General features: G+C 52.0%; 2 protein-coding genes across 11 annotated transcripts in view; one reads left to right on the forward strand and one right to left on the reverse strand.

Annotated features, from left to right (window-relative positions):
- Positions 1–11,005, forward strand: part of Mpp2 (MAGUK p55 scaffold protein 2) — a 30,439-nt gene extending 19,434 nt beyond the window's left edge. For all 7 annotated transcript variants that reach the window (XM_052756656.1, XM_052756662.1, XM_052756659.1 and 4 more), the window contains 10 exons: positions 3,286–3,438; positions 3,592–3,741; positions 4,169–4,396; positions 5,226–5,357; positions 5,470–5,575; positions 5,669–5,737; positions 5,963–6,124; positions 6,851–7,053; positions 7,428–7,556; positions 8,563–11,005. In XM_052756656.1, coding sequence (XP_052612616.1) covers positions 3,286–3,438; positions 3,592–3,741; positions 4,169–4,396; positions 5,226–5,357; positions 5,470–5,575; positions 5,669–5,737; positions 5,963–6,124; positions 6,851–7,053; positions 7,428–7,556; positions 8,563–8,739 — 1,509 coding nt within the window. In that variant the 3' untranslated portion in view covers positions 8,740–11,005. The remainder of the gene's footprint in view (positions 1–3,285; positions 3,439–3,591; positions 3,742–4,168; positions 4,397–5,225; positions 5,358–5,469; positions 5,576–5,668; positions 5,738–5,962; positions 6,125–6,850; positions 7,054–7,427; positions 7,557–8,562) is intronic.
- A 1,658-nt stretch (positions 11,006–12,663) lies between these two features.
- On the reverse strand, positions 12,664–27,575 carry Cd300lg (CD300 molecule like family member g). 4 transcript variants are annotated; one of them, XM_052757841.1, is made up of 8 exons: positions 27,533–27,575; positions 25,800–26,132; positions 22,770–22,901; positions 21,827–21,908; positions 20,113–20,225; positions 18,212–18,264; positions 14,742–14,858; positions 12,664–14,277 (listed from the first exon to the last, which is right to left on the reverse strand). In XM_052757841.1, the coding sequence occupies exons 1-8, from the start codon at positions 27,573–27,575 to the stop codon at positions 14,164–14,166; spliced, it is 987 nt and encodes a 328-aa protein (XP_052613801.1). In that variant the 3' UTR covers positions 12,664–14,163. The 4 variants fall into 4 exon arrangements, with proteins under 4 accessions (XP_052613801.1, XP_052613799.1, XP_052613802.1 ...); XM_052757839.1 differs by having other exon boundaries at positions 21,827–22,157; XM_052757842.1 differs by lacking the exon at positions 22,770–22,901.
- Between the last annotated feature and the right edge of the window lie 229 nt (positions 27,576–27,804).

Below are 27,804 nucleotides of genomic sequence, written 5' to 3' on the forward strand. Positions count from 1 at the left end.
AAAAATAAAAATCCCAAACAAATAAAAAAAAAAGAAAGACAAGAAATATGCCAGGCAGTGGTGACACACGCCTTTAATCCCAACATTTGGGAGGCAGAGGCAGGCTAATCTCTGTGAGTTTGAGGCCAGCCTGGTCTACAAAGCAAGTTCCAGGACAGACAGGACTGTTACACAGAGAAACCCTGCCTCAAAAAAACCAAAAACAAACAAAATAAAAAAGGAGTGTATTACATCTTTCTTGTCAGACTTTCTTTGGACCGCCAGCCCCCAAATAATGACGCAGAGACTTACTAATTACAAAAGCTTGGTGTTAGCTTAGGCTTGTTGCCAACTAGCTCTTATAACTTAACCTGTTTCTATTAATCTACGTTTTACCACATGGCTTTTTACCTCTCCTCCATTCTGTATGTCTGACTCCCTCCAGTGTCTTGCTGGTGTCTCCAGCTGTGCCCAATTCTAACCCTGAGTTCCTCTCTCTGTCCGGAAGTCCCATCTATTCTTTCCTGCTTGTCGATTGGCCATTCAGCTCTTTATTAAACCAATCAGGTGCCTTTGGCAGGCAAGGCAAAACATAGACACATCTTCACGAAGTGTTCAAAAAGATTATCCCACAACAAAGGAGAAATAACATGTTAGTCTTCAAGCTGGGTGTAATGGCTCATGACTTTAGTCCCAGCACTTGGGGCAGAGGCAGGTGGATCTCTGAGTTCGAGGCTACAGAGTGAGTTCCAGGACAGTCAGGGCTACCCAGGGAAACCCTGTCTCAGGAAAAAGAACAATTGAGTTCCTCAGAACTAGCAGCCACATCTTCAGTGTTCACCACCACATGTAACTAGGGGCTTCCGTGTTAGAAAACACAGAGGACATTTCCATTCAGGAACACTTCTCGCACATCTCAATCTCTAGGAATGGAGAGTTGTCAGGAGTCAGAGGCAGGCGGATTTCTATGCATTCAAGCCTAGCCTGGTCTACACAGTAAGTTCCAGGCCAGCCAAGGCTACATAGCAAGACCTTGTTTCAAAAAACCCAAAACAAACAAGAAACAAAAACACCCCCCAAAAAAGACCAAAGAGAGCTCTGGTAATCTTGATTTCCACTTAGTTGATCTGAAGGACAGAGCAAAAAGTTAAGTGATGGCTGTGATTGGGAAATGACTTCTCACTGAGGGAGAGGAGTGGAGAAAGATAAGGGCGATCGTGCAGTTATCTTTTTTCTTTTCCTTCCTTCCTTCCTTCCTTCCTTCCTTCCTTCCTTCCTTCCTTCCTTCCTGCCTTCCTGCCTTCCTTCCTGCCTTCCTTCCTTTCTTTGAGACAGAGTTTCTCTGTGTAGCCTTGGCTGTCCCAGAACTTGCTCTGTAGACCAGGCTGGCCTTGAACTCAGAGATCCACCTGCCTCTGCCTCTGGAGAGCTGAGACTAAAGGTGTGCGCCACCACCGCCCAGCTCTGTAGAGTTTTCTTAGTGGAAACTATCAATATTGACAATGAAGGAAACCGGGCACAGAGACCAGTGAGACGACTTAGGGGGTCAAAGTGCTGACCACGCAAGCTTGGTGGCCCAAGTTTGATTCCTGGAAACCATGTAAACGTGGAAGGAGAGAACCAGCTCCATGAAGCTGGCCTCTGGCCTCCACGTGTGTGCTGTGGCAGACTTGCACACACACACACACACACACACACACACACACACACACACACTCCACAGTAATAAAATACAATTTAAAAACAAACGGCACACAAGGAGCATCAGGTACCGAGAGCCAGTCTTGGTTTCTAAATTCTGTTACCTAACAAAGAACTCAGTGTTCCCTGGAGAAGTGGCTGGTTCCAGACCTGGGTTCGGGAAAGCAGTAGTAGGTGGGCCTGTATGGAAACGGAAGTGGGTGCTCTCGGATGGATGGGACCATGTCGCCAGGGCCCAGGTGCGGATGGGTTTCCCTTGGAGAAAACGAAGCAGCGAAGAGGCTGCCGGAGCAGCATGCCGTGGCACACACCTGTAATTCTGCACTTGGAGGCCAAGGCAGGAATGTTGGAATTTGAGAACAGCCTGGGATACATAGCAAGGCCCTTTCTAAAAATACAATAAGCCCCAATCCACACCCAAACCCCAAACAAACAAAAGAGATAGTCATGGCGATAGAGAAAACGTGATGCGTACGTGTGGGTGTGCGTGCTATAGCATGCACATGGAGGCTAGAGGACAATTCTGTGAAGTCATTTCTCTCCTTCCACCTGTATGTGGGCTCCAGGGGACAGACTCGGTTTGACAAGCTTGAGTGACAAGCGTATGTTTTGAGACAGTGTCTCACTGAGTCTGAAACTAGACTAGGTGGCTAGCCAGCTTTTTATCTCCCTGTGATATTGTTCCCCGTCCTGGTCACCCCAAGCACAGGTGTTACAGATGTGTGCCGTTATACCCAGCTTTTACATGGATGGTAGGGATTTGGAGCCAGGTCCTTATTCTGGAACATAAAACATTTAACTCAGGAGCTAGTGCACCAAATATTTTGTAATTTTGTTTCTTAGTTTAGGTAATTTAAAAATTTTTTTTTCTGGTCCCATGAATTGATTTCTTGCCCCTAACCCACAAGAAACACTGAGCCTAGAGACCCATGTTCAAGTCCTTGAGAAAGTTCCTTTACCTCCATGGAACTCAATCTGATCTTGGGCTACAAGATGTCTGAGGTCCCATTAGACCATGATGTTGACCCCATATATTTACATTATCTTGAGAGATGGGGACAGTTTGATGATTTTTGGTGAGCATGTGAGTCAAGAGAATGGAAACAGAAGTCTGTCTTTTGGATTGTCCCATCCATAATCTGAGTCTTTTTAAAAAAAATAATTTATTTTTGTTTTATGTGCATTGGTGTTTTGTCTGCATGTATGTCTGGGTAAGGGTATCTGATCTTGGAGTTACAGACAGTTGTGAACTGCCATGTGGGTGCTGGTAATTGAACCCAGGTCCTCTGGAAGAAGAGCCAATGCTCTTAACTTCGGAGCAATCTCTCCAGCCCTTGTAAATAGGGTCTCAATCATTTGCTGGAGAAAGGAAAACAAAGTACACATAAATGTGTGTGTGTGTGCACGTGTGTGTGTGCACGTGTGTGTGTGTGTGTGTGTGTGTGTGTGTGTGTGTGTCTTGCATAGTTGAAGTGGGACCTAGAGTGATGTTCGGAGTGGGGTTTAAGGATTAGGGGCTTGGAGCCAAGAGGAGGGGTGCTTTTGGGCATCCCAGGACTCCTGGGTCTGACTGGCCTCACCTGTACTGCTTCTTCCACACCCCAGGCCCACGAGCGGCTGGAGGAGACGAAGTTGGAGGCCGTTCGGGATAACAACCTGGAGCTGGTGCAGGAGATCCTCCGGGACCTGGCGCAGCTGGCAGAGCAGAGCAGCACCGCCGCAGAGCTGGCGTGCATCCTCCAGGAGCCTCACTTCCAGGTTCCTGCTGTTGGCTGCTGCGCGTGCGTGCGTGTGTGTGTGTGTGTGTGTGTGTGTGTGTGTGTGTGTGTGTGTGTGTGGTGGTGTGGGGTGCGGTGGCAATTTCCTAGTTGGGAAGCCAGCACCGGGCATTTCCCCATTGTCCCTTTTCAGTCCCTCCTGGAAACACATGACTCAGTGGCCTCAAAGACCTATGAGACACCACCCCCCAGCCCTGGTCTAGACCCCACGTTCAACAATCAGCCGGTACCTCCTGATGCGGTTCGCATGGTGGGCATCCGCAAGACGGCAGGAGAACATCTGGTGAGCATCAGAGGCTGGTGGGAGAGGGGACAGAGAGTCGCCAATGGGAAAGGAGAAGGGCAGGTAGGAGTTGAAGACTAGGCCCAGGTTGGCCCAGGGAGGGCCTGCATAGACGTAGGAGCTATACAAGAGTGTGAGTGTACACACACGCGCCCACACACATACACACACACACACACACACACTCTCTCTCTCTCTCTCTCTCTCTCTCTCTCTCTCTCTCTCTCTCTCTCTCTCTCTCCCTCAGAATCCTCTCCAGGCTGTGGCTGTAAGTGGAGAATTGGGACAAGAATTGGAGACTTTTTGAGTGGGGAAGAGGGCGGGGACAGGAATGGGAGGGCCACTGGGAGCCACGTTTGAATACTCCTGAGAGTATTTTACAACAGAGAACAGGGTAGCCTTACCACCCACTCCTTTCATCCCTCAGGGCGTGACATTCCGAGTGGAGGGTGGTGAGCTGGTGATCGCTCGCATTCTGCACGGGGGCATGGTGGCTCAGCAAGGCCTGCTGCACGTGGGTGACATCATCAAGGAAGTGAATGGGCAGCCGGTGGGCAGCGATCCCCGGGCACTTCAGGAGCTCTTGCGCAGTGCCAGTGGCAGTGTCATCCTCAAGATCCTGCCCAGCTACCAGGAACCCCACCTGCCCCGACAGGTGGGCCTGTCTCCCTGAACCCTACCCAGCTCGAGGCCCAAGAGATGGCTGGGCCTCTTAGCTGTGGCTCTCAGGTCTCTTGAAGCTGTTCCACGCTAGGCTGTTCATCTAAGGCACAGAGGCAGCAGGACCTCCAGGCTGAGGGCACTCGTTACAGCCACACAGTCTCCGAGTGTGGCACTTAGAAGCACACACTGATTTGTCTTACGTGTAGGCATTACTCACACACATACGCAAGGGATAGGTGAGCTTCTATGACTCGGAAGTCCTACCTGAGTGTGCAAGAGATCGTGTTGAGTGTCCTGAGTATGCAAAGAGATGCAGTGATCTTGGTGGTCTTTGCACCCGTGTGTGTGTGTGTGTGTGTGTGTGTGTGTGTGTGTGTGTGTGTGTACAAAGACCTCACCCTGCAGGCCTGTGTAAGGTGGGATCGTCACCTGCCCTCGTAGCTGCTTCCTTATTGGTGAATTGTGAAGCTCTTCACCTCAGCCTCCTCTTTGGCTTTTGCACCCTTGGAACTCTGTCCTCCTGGAAGGTGGAAGGAAGAACACAGGGTTAGGTGACAGCGACCCGACCGGGTATCTGCTTCCTTTTTCCTGGGGCCCGACCCAGCCTCGGGCACTTTCTCAATTGCTAAATCTAAATCTCTTCATTCCACTTGCCGAGAGGAGTACCAGGAAGGCAGGGGAAGGCAGGGGTAGGCAGGCCTGGGGCATTACTCCTCCAGGGAGGGGGAGTGGCCGGGAGGGGTGGGCGGTCTGCCAGGCACCCTTCCAGTGGACACGCTCTCTGTTCGTTCCCTTGACTCTTCCCAAATCCCTGGGCTCAGGTATTTGTTAAATGCCACTTCGATTATGACCCTGCCCGAGACAGTCTCATACCCTGCAAGGAAGCGGGCTTGCGCTTCAACGCCGGGGACTTGCTCCAGATTGTAAACCAAGATGATGCCAATTGGTGGCAGGTGAGCCCTGGGCACTCCTACAGGGTCTCCAAGTACGGTAGTGGGGCAGAAGAGGTGGGGTGCTGGGAAGGGCCCCCTTACCCAGGTAGGTCTTCGGCATGTGCCGTTTCAGGCATGCCACGTTGAAGGGGGCAGCGCCGGGCTCATCCCCAGCCAGTTGTTGGAGGAAAAACGGAAAGCATTTGTGAAGCGGGACCTGGAACTGACCCCGACCTCGGGTAGGAACCCCCCCCCCCCCCGGCCCCACCTCAGGCCCCAATTTAAGACCCGGCCGTGGCCCAGTTTGCTTACTCACTTGTCCTTGTGGCCAGGGACCCTATGTGGCAGCCTTTCAGGAAAGAAAAAGAAGCGAATGATGTATTTGACTACCAAGAATGCAGGTGGGTATGAGTTCCTGTCCCGGTTGTCTAATACGTCACATCTCTCTTCCTCACAAAGTGACCTGTGGGTCTGCTCTGCCTGTGATTCTGCCAGCCTCGTTCCTAGGCCTGCCCAATTGCTCCGTTTCCCAGGCCTCAAGCACTTTTACCCTTGATGCGTTCTGAGAGCCCCTTTCCTCCCCCCATGGGGCAGCCTGGTGAGCAGTGCCATCTCTCTATGCCCAGAGTTTGACCGCCACGAACTGCTCATTTATGAGGAGGTGGCCCGCATGCCCCCATTCCGCCGGAAAACCCTGGTGTTGATTGGTGCGCAGGGGGTGGGCCGGCGCAGCCTGAAAAACAAGCTCATTCTGTGGGATCCGGACCGCTACGGTACCACAGTGCCCTGTGAGTGGGGGCCGTGAAGCGGGAGGTGGGAGGGTGGATGGGTGTAGGGCAAAGAGAAAGGAGGGATGGTGGTGGAGGTGTGCTAAATAGCACTGAGCCCGAGTGAATGAGCATCTTCAGGGACACCAGGTCTGGCGGTTCCTTTGGGTGAGAGCCGTGTGGTGTGCGCCCTCTGTGGGTGGATGATGGGAACTGCAGGCTCAGGATCTGGTCAAGGGGCTGGCTTTATTTCAGGATTTCTTCGCTCAAGTTTTACTTGCAAAAAGGCTTGGAAAAAAAGTGAGTGTCTACCTTGGGATCTGGTGGAACAGGGCTGAACTGTGGCCTTATGGCAGACAGAGCTTTTAATCTAAGTGATAGGACAGCAGGAGGTGAAGGTGGGTGATGGTGGTTCCTGGAGGCAGAAACAAGAACTTTAAGCACAGATTTCTTGACCCTCGCTGGATGGCTTTGGGATGCTCATCCCCACTTCTTGAGCCTCTGATACCATCATTGCACATGGGGTTGGGCTAGCTGTTCTCTGAAGGTCCTCCCAGACAAGTGTCTTGCACATGCACACCAGTGGTGAAGGTGAGGGTAGGTGTGTATGAAGTCTCGAGTTCTGAGGAGATGGAGGGCATGCTGTGCCTCTAGGGCTGAGATCATGCAACCCACATGGTGGAGCCCACCTATGTATATTTAAGGTGGGGTGGCTCGACTGACTAGTGAGCCATGCTTCCCCTCCAGACACATCCCGGAGGCCCAAGGACTCGGAACGGGAAGGGCAGGGCTACAGCTTTGTGTCTCGTGGGGAGATGGAGGCCGACATCCGTGCCGGGCGCTACCTGGAACATGGCGAGTATGAGGGCAACCTGTATGGCACACGTATCGACTCCATCCGGGGAGTGGTTGCCTCCGGCAAAGTGTGCGTGCTGGATGTCAACCCCCAGGTACTGTCTGTCTCCCTTTCGTGTCTGTCCGGGACCCCTACCCACACTCTGCTCCCCTCAGCAACCCCTGAGTGCCTCCTAGTGCTCACATTCTCCTCAGCGATTACAGGGGGTCCAACCCGCCTAGATCCCTTCTCCAACTTTCTAGAGCCCTCCCCCAGCCTCCTTCAGGCAGTCTCTCAGGTGCCCACGCTGTCACCCACACATCTTCCCATTGTGTGAAGATATGTGCTCCCGGGGTTGGGGATTTAGCTCAGTGGTAGAGCGCTTGCCTAGCAAGTGCAAGGCCCTGGGTTCAGTCCTCAGCTCCAGGAAAAAAAAAAAAAAAAAAAAAAAAAAGATATGTGCTCCCTGCCTCTTCTTTTTCCCTGCAGGCAGTGAAGGCCCTGAGGACAGCTGAATTTGTCCCTTATGTGGTATTCATTGAGGCCCCCGACTTTGAGACCCTGCGAGCCATGAACCGGGCCGCACTGGAGAGTGGTGTGTCCACGAAACAGCTCACGGTGAGGAGATCAGAGTATCCGTGGGAGGGTTTGCTGGTTGCCTGGGGTGGTGGGACTCAGAGAGGTACGACTTTTGGTCAGTGATTTGTACATCTGAAGAGAGGAAAGACTGAGAAAGGAACACAGTGCCCAGCGTCTCAGACGGAGCCAGGGACACGGAACTTGGACCCCAGGCCTAGGATGGGTTGCACTCTTCGGAGGGCCAGTGGGAAATCTGTGGAACAGAGATGGCCAGGGGAAACTTCTGGAGGAAACTTGGACCTTGATACAGCGTTCCCCCAGGAATAGGGTTTGCTGAGCTCTGGTCTCAAGGTTCTTCCTGCCCCACGCCCGATACTACAGCGCCTCTGCTCCACAGAGGCTATCTGGGTGGGGCTTGCATCCTCTGATGACCTGATGCCAGCTCTAGGCACCATGGCCCTAGCAACAGATGTGGCCAGAGCCTCTGGGACCCGGCTGCCCTCAGCTTCGTCAGTCATCCAGTTCCAGATGGAGGGAAGAAAGGAAGGGAGGGAGGGAGGGAGGGGGGGAGGGCGGGAGGGAGGGAGGGAGCTTCCTTCAAGTCTGGGGTGGAAATTGTTCGTTTGTGGAATCATCCTGGTACCAGGTAAGTTCTGATGCCACTTCATAGCTGTGGCGAGGGGCCTTGGTGGGACTGAAACCCTGGCTGGAGTCAGGCAGATGCCTGAGCCATAGGCTCACAGTGACCTCTTGGTAGCTGGGCTTTGTGTTATTAATGGGAGAAAATTGATCCTCCTGTGTGGAGCTGTGGTGAAGAGCCTGTGGGTTGATGAATGATTAGTGCCCTACTTGTCACTACAGCTCTTCCTCCCTCCCTCCCTCCCTCCCTCCCTCCCTCCCTTTCATCCAAGCTTGGTGCAGGAGCACAGCCTTGTGGGGCACAGGGACTCTATACCACTGTGGCTGGGCTTTGGGGTGAGGTAGGCAGGTTGCAGACCCCTCTGGTGAGTTGGTGGCACTGACCGAAGCCCTTTGTGCGGGGCAGGAGGCGGATCTGAGGCGGACCGTGGAGGAGAGCAGCCGCATCCAGAGGGGATATGGGCACTACTTTGACCTCAGCCTGGTCAACAGCAACCTGGAGAGGACCTTCCGTGAGCTCCAGGCTGCCATGGAGAAGCTTCGAACAGAGCCCCAATGGGTGCCTGTCAGCTGGGTGTACTGAGCCCTGCTCTGGACCTTGTTCCCTGCCTGGTTGGGAATCCATCCTTCACCCCACCTATGACACTCCCCTACCCCCGAATATGATCTTCATCCCCCCCATCTCTGGTTTTCCCTGGATCACAGTTCCCAGCAGGGGCTGGCTTCAGTACAGAGGTGTGCACTGCCAGGGAGGCGGGTGTTCATGGGGTACCTCCGTACCCAGGTGCTGCCCACTCCCGATGTCCCTCTCTAAGGGTCAGGCTGTGTCCAGGAGCATCTCAGAGTCACTGTAATGCTCAGTCTAGAGAGGAGTGGAGCTGCTTGGGGCCTTGTGGTCAGTAGGTCGATGACCCTGCCAGCCTTTTCTCCTCTGGCCACACCCACCCTGTTCCTTGGCCCCTCCCACCCCTTACTATATCTAGTCCTTGGATCAGCCTTGGGCTGTTCTCATGTGGTCAGACCACTGGTAACTAGGCAGACCTGGGCAGTAGTGTCAGTCTGGGCCGTTTTAGAGGCTGGGGGAGCCCCGTCGTGAACCAGTTGTAGCAACTGGTAACACAGGCCTCAGCTACTCGAGGGGCAAACGTAGCCTGGTCCCTCCCTTATTCCCAGCTTCTCACTGCCAAAGTCTCTCCACGGACTTTCTCAATGTGTCCCTCTTTTATAAACCCTGCTCCCCAAACAGTGTGACTGGCTTAGCCCAGGTTGGGAATAGGGCCTAGAAAGCTGAACCCTCTGTTGTTGGGACCAAAAGCACTCCAGGATCCCCAGCCCACACCAGGCTTCGTTCGCTTCCGGCTGGTCTCTGGATGATGTAGGAGGCTCACTGGCATTAGGGCTGACTCGATTGGGCCTGAGGGAAAGGAGACTGTGCGTCAGGGCTTGGAAACAGACAGATTAGCTTTGGTAGCACTTGCCACACAACTCCAGGGGGTGCATTGGCACTCCAGGCTGGGCAGTGTGTAGCTCTGCCCGCTGTGGTGCTGGTCCCTGTTTCTGGTCTTGGGGTGTGTGTTGTACGTGCACATGCATATGCACGGATTTGGTTTGGTTTGAGGGGAGGCAGAGGACTGCTTTCTCTTGGAGGTGGCTCTTTGAGGTCCCTTTATAGGTTCCCCTCAGCCCACCATTTCTTACAAGCCCCTACTCCAGACCCCAGAGCCTGGGCCTTCTCTGCTCCCCTGCTGTCCCCTACCCTAAGTACCAGCCTTTAGTCCTCAGAGAGGGTGATTTTTGTAAAATAGGATAATCCTTTTAAGAACTCTGTCCTTGACATCTGGAGACATCTCATCCTGCATCTTTCTTGAGGAGGCCCCTGTCCTGTCAGGGGACCCCCAGCACCCCCACCCTGTGCCTCCCAGTTCTCCTGAGTGTCAGTCTTGGCTGGAATGTCAGCCCGAGCTGGCCCCTGAACCACTGTGTGCCCATTTCCTAGGGGAGGGGAGGGAGGGAAAATAAACAGAATATTTATTACAAATGCTAGAAATATATTTATTATATTAGGAATCTCATTTGCATCGGCATTGGATATGTAAATGAGACTAGAGGTGGCCTTGCCCACTGCTGCTCATTTGCATAGCTCTGCCTCACTCTGTGCAGACATCTTCCCAGCTTTGTTTCCCTTTAGTCAAGGTCCTTTTCTCCAGCTCAGCATCTTGCTGTGACCCTGACCCTTACTTAGCCTAAGGGGCCTGGTAGTGGGAGAGAAATTTCCCTGCTTACTTCCCTACTTTCCAGTTCCATCCTCCCCTGGAGGCCGAGTGTGTAGGGTCAGAGCAGTCCCTGATCCCTCTTGATTTACCCACAAAGCCCTCTGACCAAAAGACCATGGCCTCTGATAGACATCTGGTGGGCACCATGCTGGAGCGTTGGTACCATCCTTTCCGTCTGGATACCCAGCGTGGTAGAAAACCTCACCTCTTCCCTAGCCACGTGCAAGGGCAGGGCTGGGCCCCTCCTCTCCGAACAGCCTCCTACCTCTCCCACTGAGCCCCGCTCTACACCCCTTCCCAAGCACTGGCCAGGTGAGAATAGAGGCTGGAAGCCTCCTCCGCTCACCTGGCACCTGGCTGGGTTAGAACACATTCGTGCTCACCAAGCTAGCTCTGTGACTCTGCCCGCCCTCCCTCCCACCGTGGCCTCTTCTGTTTGAGGAGCTCAGGAGAAGGAGGGTCCTGCCCCCGCCATGGTCCACCCTCAGCCCATTCCCCTTCCTTTGTTCCCCCCACCAGCCGTCTCAGGCTTAAATTTTCTTTCTTTTCCTTTGATTAAATGTGGAAGCAAACGTTTCTGGGCTCTGTTTGTCTTTGATTGGGGGGTTGAGTAGATGGTTTGGGGAGGTGAGGGTTAGGGAATACAGCACAGATAGATGAATTAAAAAAAGAGAAGAAAAAGGAAAAGGAAAGAACGTGGTATGGTGGAGGAGAAGGTTTATTATAGATATGTGGGAGAGCCTAGCCAGAGGCAAGGACAGGGACATCGGGGAGAGTCCAGCGTGGATGTGATCAGACTGAGCTGTGCCATGTGAAGGGGGGGAGGGGAAGAGAGGGAGGGGAGGGAAGGGAACCAGGTGCAGCAGCTAGGAGGCCCAAAAGACAAAAAGCGGTAACCAAAATGACTAGATTGTATAGGGAAGAGCAGTTCAGCCCCCTGGGATGGAGAGTTCAGGGTAGGGGGTGGGGTATGCCAGCCAGAAGGGCCCTGTAACAACAGGTAGGACTGAGGGGTGCAGGGAGAACCTGGCAGCCAGTGTCCTCTTTGATATGCTAAATAGGCACCTTAGCCATTTGTCGTGGGTTTGAAACCTAATAATTCTAGAATGGAAGATGGACTGACTATGGCATCTTTCTCTCTTACCTTGCCCCTCTGTGCTGTATCTAAGTGCTTATGCCTGGGAGCTGTTGAACATCAGGGGGGCAAAGGACTCAGGGTCTCCATGGCCAGGCCACATGACTCCACGTGGAACCTGTGTGGCTTTCGGCAGATGCCCCTACCTCCCAAGACCTTGGCTTCATCCTCTGTAAAAGTGCCACGGTCTCTCAGTGATAATGCTCATGGGTTCTAGGTGCTCACCCAGCGGCAGTAGAAGACACCGAAATGTTACTCTTTAGATCCCAACAACAACAACATTACATCTCCCAGATGTTGCCACCGCAGAGGTGTGTGTAGTCCAGGGGATCAACATCCTTTCCACCTGGAGTTCTTCAGGAGGGAAGCGTGGTACACCATCCCAGCATTATCACTGCAGATTCTCTGAGGCTGTCCCTGTGTGCAATGGCCACTTGTACAGCAGAACCTAGGTCTCCAGCTGGGTTCTGGGTAACTGAATGGAAGGCTGGGAAATGTAGTCTTCCTCTGTACTGTGGCTGAGTGAGGGCGAATTTGCTGACCACAGTTGGTCCGTGTTTGCCACACTTTTGGGACTGAGGAAACTTCTTTTTAGCTTCCAATTGGCATGAAGGTATCTGGAGACCAGGCTGGCCTGGAATTCACAGAGATCCACCTGCTTCTGCCTCCTAGGATTAAAGGCGTGCACCACCATGCCTGAGTTTTTTTGTTTTTTTTTTTTGGTTTTTCGAGACAGGGTTTCTCTGTGTAGCTTTGCGCCTTTTCCTGGAACTCACTTGGTAGCCCAGGCTGGCCTCGAACTCACAGAGATCCGCCTGGCTCTGCCTCCCGAGTGCTGGGATTAAAGGCGTGCGCCACCACCGCCCGGCCTGAGTTTTGTTTTGTTGTTGTTACTAGCTTTTTAAAATATAGTTTTAAAATTGACACATAGCAATTGTGAGATATATATATATATATATATATATATATATATATATATATATATATATCTCAGATGTGTTTCTTTTCCATCAGTTACTCTTAAACACCAGCATGCTTTAATTTATGTTGCGTTTTGAGGTGGGGTCTCATCATGCAGCAAAGACTAGCCTTGAACTTGGAACTCTTCTCCCTCATCTCCTAAATACTGGGATTACAGGTCTGTACTACTCTGTCAGGTTGGAAAGTCCACTTTGGATGAACTTTTTGGGTGTTGTCTGCTATTTGACTGGATCACTGCTTATCCCAATTTTTAATGTATTAATGGAGTTGCATGTCCTGTGTTCTTGTAGGTACAGATTCTGTGTGTGTGTGTGTGTGTGTGTGTGTGTGTGTGTGTGTGTTTTCACTTGACCATGTGTACCTGTACAGGCCAGAGGTCTACACTGGGTGTCTTCCTCTAGGTTTTGACATGGTCTTTCACTGAGTCTGCAGGTTGATGTTTTGGCTAATGTGCTCCTGGAATTCACCATCCTCCTCTGCTCCAGCACTGGGGTCACAGACTCACAGTGATGCTTTTCCAAGGGGCCTGAACTCAGGTCCTCTTGCTTGCACAGCAAACTCTTGAGCTACCAAGACACCCCTCCAGGAAAGGTTAGGAGAGGACGGAGCGAGAGGAGAAGCGAAGGACCTCGGGAAGGGGGAAGGTTAGAAAAAGAAGAGAATAAAAGGAAAACATTTTCTTCCCCAGAACCACCTGTTTCCACACGTGCAAAGCCTCCTAGAGATTTCCAGTAGCAGCTAAAGCCCCTGCACAAAGTTTCACCCTGCAAATTAAACAGCTAGTGACAGAGAACGGGTTGGGTAAACTGAGGCACACCCATATGCTGAAACATTATGCAGCTGAGAAACAGTTTATTGTACAAGGTTTGTAGGACACAGAGGGATTGCTCAGGATGGGATAAGATGGGGAGGGCGGCATGCAGTGCGCAGTGGGACGGCCCCTCTGTGAAGTGAGCAGCCGCAAAACACATGAAGGAAGAGGGAGGAGGGGTCCAGGCAAGTGCACTCAGGGATGTCAACGGGGCTTGGTAAGGTTATAGACGACCTTAACAGCACTTTCCTCCTTTTCGTCTTTCTTCCCTATTTTTATGTTTTATATGCTGAGCACTTCGCTTCCCAGCATGCCGTTTTTCAAAACAAAATAGAAAAAGGGGGAAAAAATAGTTGTGCCAGTCTATCTTCCCGTTACCCGGCTGGCCTGGATTTAGCATTATCCTCTCGTAACCAGGGTCTAGTTTCTTCCTGCCCCAACTCTCCTCTCAGCTGACCGCCCTACTCTGGTTCCCTCCCTTAGTCTCCAGAGCCCATGGAGTAGTAGCCCTTCTGGACAGAGACGATAAGGAACCTTCCTCCAATGTCCTTCCAAAGCTAGGTATACAGTGGCATGGGGAAGGAGAAGGAAAGACAGCCAATCCCTGGACTGGCCGCCTCCATGGCCTCCACTGTGTGCCTGACCACGGAGGTATCAGGGAGCTCTTGCTGGGGTCATGGTGTCATGGTCAGAGCTCTAGGAGAACCCACAGTGACAGAGAGAAGGAAGGAGGACTCTCCGGGCTAGAGGGAGCGGAGGATCCACCAGGCCCAAGTGTAGGAATCCTGCTCACTTGTCATTCCGCAGTTACACAGAGATGAACTCGGAGAAGGCCAGTTCCTCAGCAGACATCTGCAGGGGAGAAGCTGCCGTCACATCCTCCTTGGCGTCCAGGGAAGGGGCTGCCTTTTCCTCTGTAGTCTGGAGAGATGATGGGGAGGTTGAAAAGGAGAACCTGGTGGTGAGGTCTCCACCCTAGCAGAGCCTCCCCGAGCCATCTCATCTCTTGTCTGTGGTGTATGCTTTTCTGAGACAGGGTCTCACCTTGTAGACTGGTTCCTAATACCCCAGCTCCTCCCTTTGATCACAGACCCCCAAATGTTAGGATTACAAGCACGCACCTCGATGCTCGGTTCAGCTGAGAGTTCTTTAAATGGACACCCAATACACTAGTAAAGAATTTTCTGAACAGGGAAGAGGAGAATATGAAGTTTCCAGCCTGGGTGAAATGACCTAGGCTTATTACGGCTCTGATAGGCTAGATGGACAGAGGCTGGAGTGGAGCTTCTGGGGAAGAGGATGCTGGGGAAAGAGCCCTCCCTGCCTTGTCCCCATGATCTCAGTGGTGTCAGATAGCATGGGTTCCAGAGCCCTTCTGTCCACACCTGACTGAGGTGCTGGGTCTCCATGGAGGGCGCAGAGGGCTTGGGGTTGCTGAGACACTCGGGAGGCGCCTCGAGGTTGATCATGGCATCCTCAGGCACCCAGTTGTTCCCTGGCGGCTGTACGAGAGACTTGGTCAGAACTCAGAAAAGTCTATTCTTAGCAGCATAGTCTGGAGTTAAGCCAAGAGGAAGGACACAGTTCTGGGGACACATAACTTCCTACACCTGGGTGTTACCTTGGCAAGCTAGAAACTCTGAGGAGCTCGTTTCCTTAGCTATAAAATGAGAATATATGTTTCTTCTCAGGATCATAAAATCCAGATAGCATTATTATTATTTTTTTCTTTCCTGAGACATGGTTTCTCTGTGTAGCTTTGGTGCCTGTCCTGGATCTCACTCTGTAGACTAGGCTGGCCTCAAACTCACAGAGATCCGTCTGGCTCTACCTCCCGAGTGCTGGAATTAAAGGTGTGTGCCACCGGCCGGGCGGTGGTGGCGCACGCCTTTAATCCCAGCACTCGGGAGGCAGAGCCAGGCGGATCTCTGTGAGTTCGAGGCCAGCCTGGGCTACCAAGCGTGTCCCAGGAAAGGCGCAAAGCTACACAGAGAAACCCTGTCTCGAAAAACGAAAAAAAAAAAAAAAAAAAAAAGGTGTGTGCCACCACCACCCGGCTGATAGCATTACTTTTAAAGACAGAACTTCACTATGTAACCCTGAATGACTTGGAACTTGCTATGTAGACTAGGCTGACCTTGAACTCACAGAGATCCCCGAGCTTCCCGTCACCAGGCCTGGCTTTGTTTGTTTCCCGAGGCAGGGTCTCATGCTTCTTAGGCTGGCTTTGAATTCCTTATGTAGCTGAGGATGGCTTTGAACTTACTTCTGAGCCTCATGTTGCTTCCTTGTTGAAGGCTGGCACCACCATACCCAGTTTATGCTGGCTTGCTTCTTGCACGCTAGGCAAGCACTCTACTAAGGGAGCTGCATCTGCAGTCTCCAGACAGCGTCTTACCACCCAGTGAACGAGAACTTCTGGAATGGTCTGTTTTAATCATGTTATTTCTTTGTTTGTAACCAGACAGAACAAGCTGTCTGCTCGTTTTTGTGGGCCTCAAAGATTCACCAAATACAAACAGCACAGGAGACACTTGGTCTGTGGCTATCCATGCCTAGGGATGAAGGATAGTTCCTTTTCTGGAGTCTGAGGGACCAGCGTTGGGCAGTACACATGGCTGGATTCCTCCAAACCTTGTGCTTCAGTGTAGAGGACGGAAGACACAGGGCTCTGCAGCCAGCCTCGCAGACCTCGGATAGTTTTCTCTAGTTCTGTTTTTCTCAGGCTGGGTTACTGTGGGCATAGAATTACCCTCTCCCAGCCCCTGTTGCTATGTCTATAAAACAGAGGAATAATACTGCCTGCCCCGACAGAAAGGACAAGGGGTCAAGCCCTCACCACCTGCTGTCACCAGTGTCTCCGTCATGTGTACCCCAGGCTTGCCTTGAACAGAATCCTCCTTCCTTAGCCCGAGAGTGCTGGATGTCAGGTATGTGCCATCCTCCATGTCCTTTGGCTCTCTCTCTTCTAGGACAAGTGTCCTCTTTCAGCTTTGACATGAATGTATGCAAAGAAAAGCCCCAGGCTGGGCGGTGTTGGCGCACGCCTTTAATCCCAGCACTGGGGAGGCAGAGGCAGGCAGATCTCTGTGAGTTTGAGGGCCAACCTGGTCTACAGAGTGAGTTCCAGGACAAGCACCAAAACTACATAGAGAAACCCTGTCTCAAAAAGAAACAAAAGAAAAGAAAATCCCCAACCACTCCTTTTCTTCCCCCAACCTCTGCTGAAGACTGAAAAAGTCAAATGGGAAATATAAATCTAGTGTCTTCGGCTGGCTACTATGCTCTGGTGGCTGTGGCCTCTGACCTTCAAGGTCCCCTCTTCTATCCTTCTGCCTAAAGCGGCTACTACTCAGTGTCCTTCTGTTTAAACTGCCCTGGGCTCTTTCTTGTCCCTTCCTACCTCTGCAGGAGGAGCGCAGGTGTCCCAGGTTGGAAGCAGTCCAGCCCAGAGTGGAAGGGCAGGAGGTAGCAGTGAGGAGACCGCCCCCCACCAGACTGTGGCTGGTTTGCTAAGCCCCAGCACTCTCCTGATGAGCCGCCTCCACAACAGCCAGAAGGCTGAGCTCGGAAGGTGGCCCATGGTGGCGGTCCATCCCTGTGACTTTTCTCCCACTCCCCTTAGCCACTTTTGGCCTTGTCCCACTTCCTGAGATAACAACAGCTGCTTCCTAAATCAAGGAAGAACCCATTCCCACTGAGCCCTCCTCTAGGTATCTGCCTGGAGCCTTTTGTCTTTTCTGGCGCCAGGAAAGAAGGGGACTGTAGTTTCCCTTCCTGGCCCCATGTTTAGAGGAATAAGAGTGGAAATACTTCAGCAAGTACTTGGGTGGGTTTCGGGGCAGGGTATCAGGCAAGGCAAGGTGGGATTTTTGTTTCTTGAATAGAATTCTGCAGCACTACCCACCCCGGGGAGTCGCAGGCAAATGGCCTGGGAAGTTGGACAGCTTGGCTCCTCAGGAAATGGGCAGAGGGATCTCTGTACCCCACCCCCACTCCCACCTGGTTCCCTGGGTGCACTGCTCACAACTGGGTCCTTGAGCAGTCAAACCTTGAGCAGCATGGTCTCAGAACCACTGGGGAACCAGAAACAATGTTCTGAGAGATAAAATAAGCATTGATAAATCTGGGGCTGGAGAGATGGCCCAATGGGTAAGAGGACTCTGGCTGTTCCTTCAGGGAACCTGGGTTTGGATCCCAGTACCCTCATGGTGGCTCACAATTGTCTTGTAACTCCTGTTCCAGGGGATCCAACACCCCTCTTCTGGTCTCCGTGGGCACCAGGCACAATTGTGGGGCACAGACACACATGCAGGCAAAACACTCATACACAGAAAATAAAATAAAATAATAAATAAAAGAATCGAGAAATCAGAGTGCTGCTGTGTGAGTTTGAGCCTCAGTTTCATTTGTAAAAGTGCACTGGAGTCGTTTGAGGGGCCCCTGTACTCTGGTGTGCTGTGGGGTCATCAGCCCCAGCCTTACAAGAGCCTGGGAGATCCTATCTCCAACACTGCTGACAGGTGAGATAAACACTGGATCCAGGATCCATAGGGATCCGTCTCGCTCCACTACTGAAGTCCCCTGATTCTCAACGATGTGGGAAAAGGGTACCTGCCTGGTGGAAAGATGCCCACCTGGTTTTTTGTGACCCTGCCTGATATCAGATGGGAATCAGGGCTGCTGATGGGCACACCATGGAGCTCACACCCTAAAGGGCCGATCTTCAGATTCCCACAGATCCCTTCAAGGGTGGGAGCAAGCTTTGCCTCTGGGTGGGCACAGAGATGGGCCCAGAAGTCTGACCTCAGATCCAGATGGGTTGATCTCACACTTTGGCTCCCTGGGTCCTTACCGAGGCTGGGAGGTAGACCTTCTCATTCCTCCGTGTCTCCGTGGTCAGACAAGCTGAAAGAGACCCAGGAGAACCTTGAGGCCAGGAAGAACTTAAACCATTCCCAGAATGCACAGGCTCATTGCACTGGTGTATGAGGGATTTCCAGAGGGAGCTGGTGGACCCTGAAGTGGGAAGCCCTGTCTAGCTCAGCCTTTTAGGAAGGAGCCGGCATCTGAGATCTTTGTGAACTAGAAAGTAGATGAAGAACTGTGTTCACTTCTTGAACCTTAATATACATAGAGGATATCTACAGCTTGATCTTAATTGTCCCATTGGAGGCTTGGTCTCCAACTTGGCACTGTTGAGAAGTGGTAAGACTTTTAAGAAGTGAGGCTTAGGGGGAGCTCCTTAGGATATTGGGGCATGTCTTTGAAGGGGTCTGTGGGGCCCTGTCTTCTTTTCACTTCCTAGCCATGAGGTAAGCAGTTTTGCCCTCACCATGATGTATCTTTTCAGAAGCCCAAAGAAACGGCCAGCTGACATGAATTTTCTGTGTCCAAGATGACTACCACAGGTATCCTGAGGGTTAATTTTCTTGACACACAGGTTCTGAATCAGTAGGTTGGATTGAGCTCTGAGACTGCATTTCTAACAGGCTACCAGAGGGGGCGCTGTTTGCGGGGGGTGGGGGGTGCGGGGGTGCGGGGAGCCACAATTCCAGAGGTAAAATGCTCAGTGGCTTCACAGTTGACGCTGTTCCCATTCTGTGTGTTTCCTTCTGGTCTCCTAGGGGACTTGGGGACACAAATAAGCTGGGATTTCTTCTCGGGAGTCCTAGCGAGGAGGTAGGAAGCAGGCCCACCCTCTCTGGGATGCCACTGTAGGAACCTTCCTGGCTCCACTATTCCCTAGGCTTGCAAACACAAGGCAAGCTACTTAACCCTCCAGTTTCTTCCACTCTAAGATGGGGTACCCTACAGCGCAGGAGGTTAATGGAGAGGAGATGCAGGACCTTGCCTGGCCCCTGTCACTCTTAATTCCGTGACATCACGTCATCTGCTTGGCCAGAAGCCACACAGGTCACCCAGCACTGGAATGTGGTCATGTGAAATCACATCTAAGCTTCCAAAGGCTCAACATGAAAAACAAAAACAAAAAAACAATGTAGGGTATGATCATCAAATTTCGTTTGAGGTTTTGAGATGGGGTCTGGCTATATTGCTCAGGCTGCTTTCAAATTCCTGGACTCAACTCCTGCCTCAGTCTGAGTGGCTGAGACTATGGGGCTTACGCTACAATGTCCAGCATTCCTTAGTATTTTAATATTAGTTCCACGTTGAGTTGATCATGTTTCAGGTCTATTGAATGGAATGAAATTGGATTGTTATTGTTAAAATTAACTTTGCTAGCTCGTTTGTTCTGTTTGCTCACTTGTTTGTCTAGACACAAGGCCAGGCTGGTACTGAAGTCCTTATGTATCCACGACTGTCCTTGGGCTCCTGACCTCCTTTCTCCACCTTCCAAGTGCTGGGAAAACAGGTATATGCTTCAGTCCCGGCTCTTTTAACTTTCGTATTAAAAAACTCCCATTCCCCAGCTGAATTGGTCTTTGCAGGGCTGGCTGCTTCACAGCTCCTCAGAAGGGAACGACTAGGTTGTTTTCTTTTGTTTTTTTTTGAGCCAGGGAGTCTCTGTGTCTCCCTGGCTGTCCTGGACCTGGCTCTGTAGATCAGGCTGGCCTTGAACTCAGAGATCCTCCTGCCTCTCTCTGCCTCCCGAGTGCTGGGATTAAAGGGGTGCACCGGTACACACAGCGAACAGTACGGTTGTCAGACAGACCCACTGAGGCCCAATCTTTCCAAGGTTGCTGAAGTGTCACAGGGGTGCACGAGCTACCTCCCACCTCCTCAATCACTTACCTTTCTTTCTCCACCGGAGCATGTGGCTGCCAAAGGCAATCAGAACGGTAGCCAGCACAAGGGACAAGAGGACCCAGACAGGGGCCAACATGCGGACCACCGGGATGGACACACTGGAGGAGAGATGAAAGGAGCCTGGTGGCTGTGACCAGATCAGCCATCTATGTCCTTGAACCCCAAGCACACGCTGAGAAAGCCAGCTTCTAGCCTGATGGCTAATTCTACCAGACCAAGACTGGCAGGACGCTCAGACCCTGAATCCAGGCTTGCTGGGTTCGAACCCTGTTCTTGACACTTTAGGGACATATCACTTTGAGTAAGTGACTTAACAACCTTCCAGACCACCAATTTCACCTCCCGAGTAGCAGGGCTGTGAGGATCAAACAAGTTGGGATGTTTGAGATACTGAGCTCAGAGGTTAAGAGCACTGATTGCTCTTCCAGAGGACCTGGGTTCAATTCCCAGCACCCACTGATGGCTCACAAGTGTCTATAACTATAGTTCCTGACATCCTTACACAGGCATACACATGCAGGCAAAACACCAATGCACATAAAAATAAGTGAATAAATTAAAAAGGAAAGAAAAGAAAAAAGATACTGAGTTCAAAGCCAGGTAAGGTGATTCAAGATTGTAATCCTTGCACTTTGGAAGTGAAGGCAGGAAGATCAGGGGTTTAAGGTCGTCCTTGGCTACATAGGGAGCTGGAGGCTAGCCTGAGCTACATGAGAGACCTTACCTCAAATTAAATACTCCTCCCACGAAGCATCAATCTTAGTACCTAGCTACCTTTGCTGTTAAACAATTCAGTTCACTAAGCAGAGATGGCCCCGTGTTATGCTGGGAAAACTGGGGTGCTAGGATTGAGCCTAGGACCTCATTCATGCTGGGCAATCACTCTCCTGTGGAGCTTTATGTCCTACCTTTCTCTCTTCAAAAGTTATTTGTTAGTATTAGTATTGAGTGTATGGTTGGGGGAGGGAGAGTGTGCCCTGGTATGCATGCTGAAGTTACAGAACAACTCTGTGGAGTCCGTTCTCTCTCTCTTCCCTTTTGTGGGCTCTGGGGGCCAAACTCAGACCATCAGGCTTACATGCCAAGCACTTTACCCACTGAGCCCTACTTTTTATTTTTAGACGAGGTCTAAAAATACCCTTTTTTACCCAGCCCGGCCTTGAACTTGTGGCCTTCCTATCTCAGCCTTTTGAGTAGTTGGAATTACAGACCTGTTCCTCTACATTTGGCAAGAAATGGGGAGACTCCCTGGCCTGGAGCCGTGTCACCAGCACCGGTTTGATGAGGGGCCGGTGTCTCAGAGCCCATCAGTGTGTGCTCTGCCTGGGGTACTCCAGCCCCACCAGATACTTTCAGCCTCGTCTGAACCTGCTAGTGGGGACCTGCAAGTCAGGAACTGGCAGGAGGTAGAAGCCCAGAACCCTTTGCTGCAGGCTGGGGTCCAGCTATGGAAAGAAAAAGTTGGTGAAAGGCTTTCACATTTTCACGCAGCACAGGGCTCAGGGCGAAGTATACAGGGAAACCCTTGAGCTGGGGTGGCCTGAGCAAGAGGAGAGATGAATTCTGGGACCAAGGGGAATGAAGCCTGAATTTGCCTTCTGAGCCGCAGGCTGTGGCCACAACCAGAGGAAGTGCCTGCCTGGAGGAAAGGATGTAGAGTCTTAAGGTTGTCGGGTGACTTCAGGTCCCCTGGACTCACCTGGACTTGGAGACCCCGCTGACTATAGCCTTGGAGTCCTTTGGTGTGGTGGGGGGCAGCCAGATGGCTGGGCGGGAGCTCCCTGCATGAGGAGAGGTCGCTGTATGAGGAGAGCTCCCAGCATATGGAGAGGTTCCCGGGGGAGGGGAGGTTCCTGCAGACCAGGCTGGGGACGCTGTGTGAGGAGAACTCCCAGCATATGGAGAGGTTCCTGGGAGAACCCGGGAGGTTCCTGCAGACCGGGCCAGGGCCGCCTCGGTGAACCCAGGGGCCTCAACCCCTGTCTTCCCCTGCTTGGCTGTGACGACTGTCGGTTGGAGACCCGGAAAAGCTATAAGTCCAAAAACAATACCTCAGCACCTTCTCTGGCCCTTGAGCCCCACCCAGACTGACCTTTAAATGTATGTGAACCTTCCCAATCTCTCAGGACATCCTCAACTAAAACACTCCCCAGGAGGCAAGCAGAGGCCCAAGTGAAGCCTTTTGAGCAAGAAGACACCCGGGTCAGGCACATCCATCCATAGTCTGTTCTGTAAGAGGACCCTACCCCTAAGGCCTTGTCCTACACTACTCCATAGACACTTTCCTGCCCCTCCTCTTAGTCCAGGCCAGGGTCACCTCTTCTCTCTGTCTGCCCAGCGCGGCCTCTTGACCCCTGTGCCTCAGTAAGGCCTAACCTCCTTTAGCTGCTGAAGGCTGGCCAGGGGTCAGTGGTAAAAACAGGCCTAAGGTCAGGGTCAATGTCTGGCTCACCCCCAGAGGAAGAGCTTTGGGGCCAGCTGTAGCTGCTTCCCATGAGACCCTGAGCCAGTGCCCCAGTCTCTCTGAGCCATTCTGGCTTCTGAGGTTGTTGGGAACACCTGGGTGGCCCTCCCTGTGTGTTTCCTGAAATGGAGAAGGGGCAGGTTTAGGAAATGGTTTCTTCCCTAAGCCATTGACTCACTCGGTTCTGGGAGCTGAGTCTGCCAGGCTTTTGCCTTGGGCTGCAGGCTCCTTGTAGCTGGAAGAGGCTGGAAGGAAGGGATGGGGGAGGGAGGACAGCAGGTGCCAGTGGGGATGGGACTGCCCCTTTTTCCTAGAGGGAAGGGAGAGGGTGCTCTTAGGGGAGGCAGACACTGCCACCCCCGCCGCCGCAGTGTGGGCCCCTCATCCTCAGTAGATGCCATCATTGTCCTCTCTGAGTCAGTCAGAGGCCATGACCGGAAGATCCCAGTGGATCCCAGATCTTCTTCCCTACCTGCTGTCCTTATTGGTTTCTCATTGGAGCAGGTCTTCTGTGTCCCCTGCCCCAGCCTTCTTTCATGCCACCCTTTGCATGGACACCTGTATTTCTAAAACACACCTTGGATCCTATCACCTCCTGCTTGGGACACAGTCAGTGACTCCGCATTTCAGCCGTGAGCCGAAACGCCATCTGCTTACTTAGTGTACCTCTCAGACTTCACATCATCCTCTCCAAGTTACCTCTTCCCCGTGTGGAACTCACTGAGCCACGCAGAGGCGCGTGTTCAGGGTCAGCCTGTCTACTGCTGTGCCTCTGCCATGTCGCTCCTCTGTGACACCATTCTCTTACATCTCTGCCTAATGCCCCCAATCACCCCTGCCCCCCCCCCTCCCGTCTTCCATCATCAGCTCATAAGTTAAGTCCCAGCAATGTGGAGGAATTCCCCTTTTCCTTTGTGTACCCCAATATCCTATGTTTGCCTCCAGGGGAGCTAGTGCTCACTTTGACTACAACTATGGCTTTGCAGGATCTCCCATGGGGCTGGGATTCCTCAAGGGCCAGCATCCCTGAGACTTTGCTGACCACACCTAACCAGGACATTCCGGGATTGCTCTCCATTCTCTATTCGTGCGCTCTGCCCTTTGCTTGTGTTTTTTCTAAGCAGACGACTAAATCTTCTGTAAATAGGGAGCGGCTTCTACTTTGTGTGTTTCTAAGTCTCTATCCATTGCCTGGGGCTTCCAGGAGACGAGGAATAAGGGAGGTGATAGTGGGTATGCTCAGCCTCGTTTGACCCTGGAGACGTTAGTTCACTCTGGCCTGTTAACCTTTCAGGAATTCCGGGAGCTGGTTGTTAAATGATTGGCAGATAGAAACTGGCCTTGCAAGGAGTGTTGCTACCATAGAAACCTATAAATATTACAGACCCACCTACACAGCCCTCATCATTGGCAGGATGAACTGTCAACAGAAGCCAACCAGCTCTGACATGAAAGGGTGAAACCGCGTGGATCACAAACCTCGGAGAGGTGGCTAGAGCCCAGGGCAAGAACAAGACCCAAGAGAGTCTCAAAACTAGAGAACACTAGGCTGGGTGCGGTGGCACAGGACCTTAGTCCCAGCACTCAGGAGGCAGAGGCAGGTGGGTCTCTGTGAGTTCGAGGCCAGTCAGAGCTACATAGTGAGACACCATCTAAAAAGCCAAGTAAATAAATGAAATAAAGATAGAGCTAATTGGGCTGCAGAGGTGGCTCAGCGGTTAAGAGCACTGGCTTCTCTTCCAGAGGACCTGGGTTCAATTCCCAGCAACCACAGAGCAGCTCACAACTGTCTGTAACTCCAGTTCCAGGAGATCCGACACCCTCACACCAATGCACATAAAATAAAATTAAATAAGTAAGAGGATAGTGTGTAAGGATGGTTGTCTGGGCTTTACCCCCGAAGCACCACCACCCCTAGCAGGCAGTAGGTAACTGCTAGGTACCTGTCCCCCACCCCCGAGTGTGGCCAAAGGGGGATCCCTTAAGACCTGGAATGTGTACATGCTGGCTCTCTTGGCTACCTCATGGTCTTGGACGCTGGGTGCTGGTACTGAGGACCAAGGCATAGTCTCCAGAGAACAGGGTTGGACTGCACCTCACCCCTCCTGGACCCCGAGACCAACCCCCTTTTGCTTGTTGTAAGTTAACCCCAAATAAACATCTTTGGTTATCAGATAAACTCCATGGAACTGCCTCATTAGTAGAGCTACTCACAATTAGGCAAAAAAGGATGTGCACGGATAAGAACTGGAAGAGACTGGAGAACCTTCCAAACAACAGAGAACCCCTGCTCAGCGAGTGTTGCTCTATTTCTGTGGCATCAGAGAGGCAGCCAGGGTCTCACCCCCAGCAGGCAGATGCTCTACATCCGAGTCACACCCTCCAGTCTCATCAGCGAGGCTTTGGTGCTGCTGTCACTGTTTGGTTAGTTTACTTTGATTTCCCTGAATTGTCATAGAGACCCAGGGGTGACAGAGAATGGGCTTTGAGGACAGATCTGGGCTTAGGATGGGTCCTGGCTCCTGGGCCCGTCTTTCGAACAGAGATAAAGGTGGCAGTGATCTGCGTCTGAATCCTCTATTTCCTGCCTCAACCTTAGGCCAGTCACTGAGTGTCTTGGAGTGTCTTCGTGTGAAGTGTGCTTCAGACAGACCCAGCTCTCACTGGCTGTCTGGACTCTGGCCTCCTCTGGCTTCCCTTGCCTGGGTTCTCCATATAGAAGGTGAAAACGATGTACAGAGACCATGAGCACAGTGAGGCCAGTGCATGACTTGGGGAACACTGCAGGCTGGGCCTGGGGTGCAGCGATGGTTGGCCTGGGCTCAGAAAGCTGTGGGAGCATTCGTGACGCAGGGAAGACGCAGGTCCTTCCTTGTCCCCTGAGATGGCCATCTTGTCTCCATCCTGTGGCAGCCTCCCCCAGTACATCTAGGCCAAGAGTGACAGGCGTGGCTGCACTTTGCCCTATGAAGTCCTAACAGGGAGACTTGCCAGAGCAAAGGGACACTAAGGCTTCTCTGAGTTGTCCCCAGTGCTCAGCAGGTGTCTTTACTGATTCCCAAGTCCTGGAGAAGCCTGATGAGGTTGGTACCAAGACTGCCCCCTTCTGTAATGAGGAAACTGAATCTATGGTTCAGATCCTCCTACCCATCCTTGTCTCCTCTATAACCCCTGCCACCCAGGCAGGGGGAGGAGAGTCATTCATTACCTGGAAAGACAATGAGAGAGACCTCAAAAGCCTCATCGAAACCCAGTCGGTCAATCCCGCACCAGTACTTCCCCGCATCCTTCAGGGTAAGGTCCCTCATGGTCACCGTCATCGAGAGCTCTCGGGGGTTGTCTCGGATGGACATCCTGCCCTGTGCCACCTCCTGGTTCTGACTTGTGTAGACAATGTCAGTGCAGCGGGACACCATGATGCCACCCTGCCGGCACCAGTACTTCCTGTGTGTCCTCACCACCTTCTCATAGGTGCACCGCAGGGACACCTTGTCACCTTCGAATCCACTGACCTCCTTCGGACCCTTCAGGGCTTCATAACCTGAAAACACAGCACAAATGGAGGTGGGATTTCCATGGATCTAAGGAAAGACCAGGCGAAGACCAGAAGTTTCCATTTCACGGGAGGAAGGGAGGTTTTCTTGTCAGACCTTCCGAGGCAGCCCCGTAAAGCCCCGGGGTTCTCCCTTCCTCTGGAGAACCTTAAGACAAACCCGCCACTCTTTCCCTAAACCCCATTAGTTGAAAGGGATAGAGCAAGTGCCGTAGACTCGGACAGCCGGGAGTCTGAGTCCCAGCATTGGCGTTCAGTAGCTTTGTGATGCTGGGCAAGTTGCTTGCCCCAGCTAAGTTTTCTCGCTTATAGAGGATAATGACATTCTCCTTCGCTGCATTTGAGAGACATGTCCAGGCTGGCCGGATGGCTCAAGGGGTAAAGACACTTGCTAAACCTGACAATGTGAGTCTAAGACTCAAGAAGGCGAGCACAGACACCAAAAGTTGTACACTGACCTCCTTACGTGTGCTGAAGCATGTGTACCAGTGCATGCTCAATATGTGCTCTCACACACATAAGAACACATATAATAAAAAAACCTAAAAAACAGTGTGAGTTGATTTTATATATTATTAAGGGAAAAACAAACAAACACAGCCAACCGAGCAACCGACATCAGTTATAAGATGCATCCTGATTTTTCGGTCTTAAAAGGTAAAGGAAGCCCAGCATGGTGGGCGCTCTTGTGATCACAGCTACTTGGGATCAGAGCAAGTTCAAGGCTGGTCTATCTGAAGGAAACAATGGGAAGGGGGCTGGGGATACAGCTTAGCCATAGAGAGCTCACTTAGCATGCTCCAGTGCCCAGGTTCCACCCACCCCTTCTCTGAGCGCCCCAGAAAAGAAATAAAAGATAAAATTGATAAGAGCAAAGAAAGCATCCCTGTAGGTGGCAATCTAGTTATTCTTCAGCCCTTTGCCCTCTTGCAATGAACTAACTAAACTAACATATATGTGTGTGTACATATATTTGCATATTTATATGCAATAACAACACACAATAACAACAATAAATAAAAATTGAAAAATAAAAAAATGGAAGCAAAGAAAGGAAAGCAGTTTAGTAGAAATCCAACGAAGTTAGCTGAGTTCACAGGGTAAATGGATGCGTCTTTGTGATCAGAGAGGCTCCGCTCGCTCTCTTCACACCTGCACAGCCATGCAGAGGCTGCAAACATGCGTGAAGACCCCTGGGTCGGAGCTCAAAAACAGCAGGCGTCGCACCCAGGGCTGCCGGGTGAGGATGGCTTAGCTGGGTAGTAATGCACAAGCAAAGCCGCTTCCTCATGGCGTGTAGGGAAAGACAACTCTGTAGACCAGAAGGGTGAGCTCAGGCCTCCTGCACGTGCATGCCCCTCCATCCCTGCCACCTCCATCCCCCTCACCTGGGAGCACCAGGCAGCTCCACAGCAGGACTAGAGGCCGCATGGTGGGTGATGGACACCGTGGGAGCAGATGCCTGCAATTGCCAGCTCCTTGGGGCCACACGGGGCTTTAGCTTCCTGCAGAAACCCCAGGCTGGGACCAGGAAGGGAGAGGAGGGGCCCGCGTCACGTTGCCTAGTCCAGTCTCAGAGGTCGGCTTTTCCTATTGTTACCCTGTGTCAGTTCTGCAGTCTGCAGACCCGCACAAACTCTTTTCTGAAACTCCAGCTCCT

Source organism: Peromyscus californicus, unplaced genomic scaffold (assembly GCF_007827085.1).
Source record: "Peromyscus californicus insignis strain IS unplaced genomic scaffold, ASM782708v3 Scaffold_3__1_contigs__length_106647218, whole genome shotgun sequence".
In the NCBI taxonomy this organism is placed as follows: domain Eukaryota; kingdom Metazoa; phylum Chordata; class Mammalia; order Rodentia; family Cricetidae; genus Peromyscus; species Peromyscus californicus.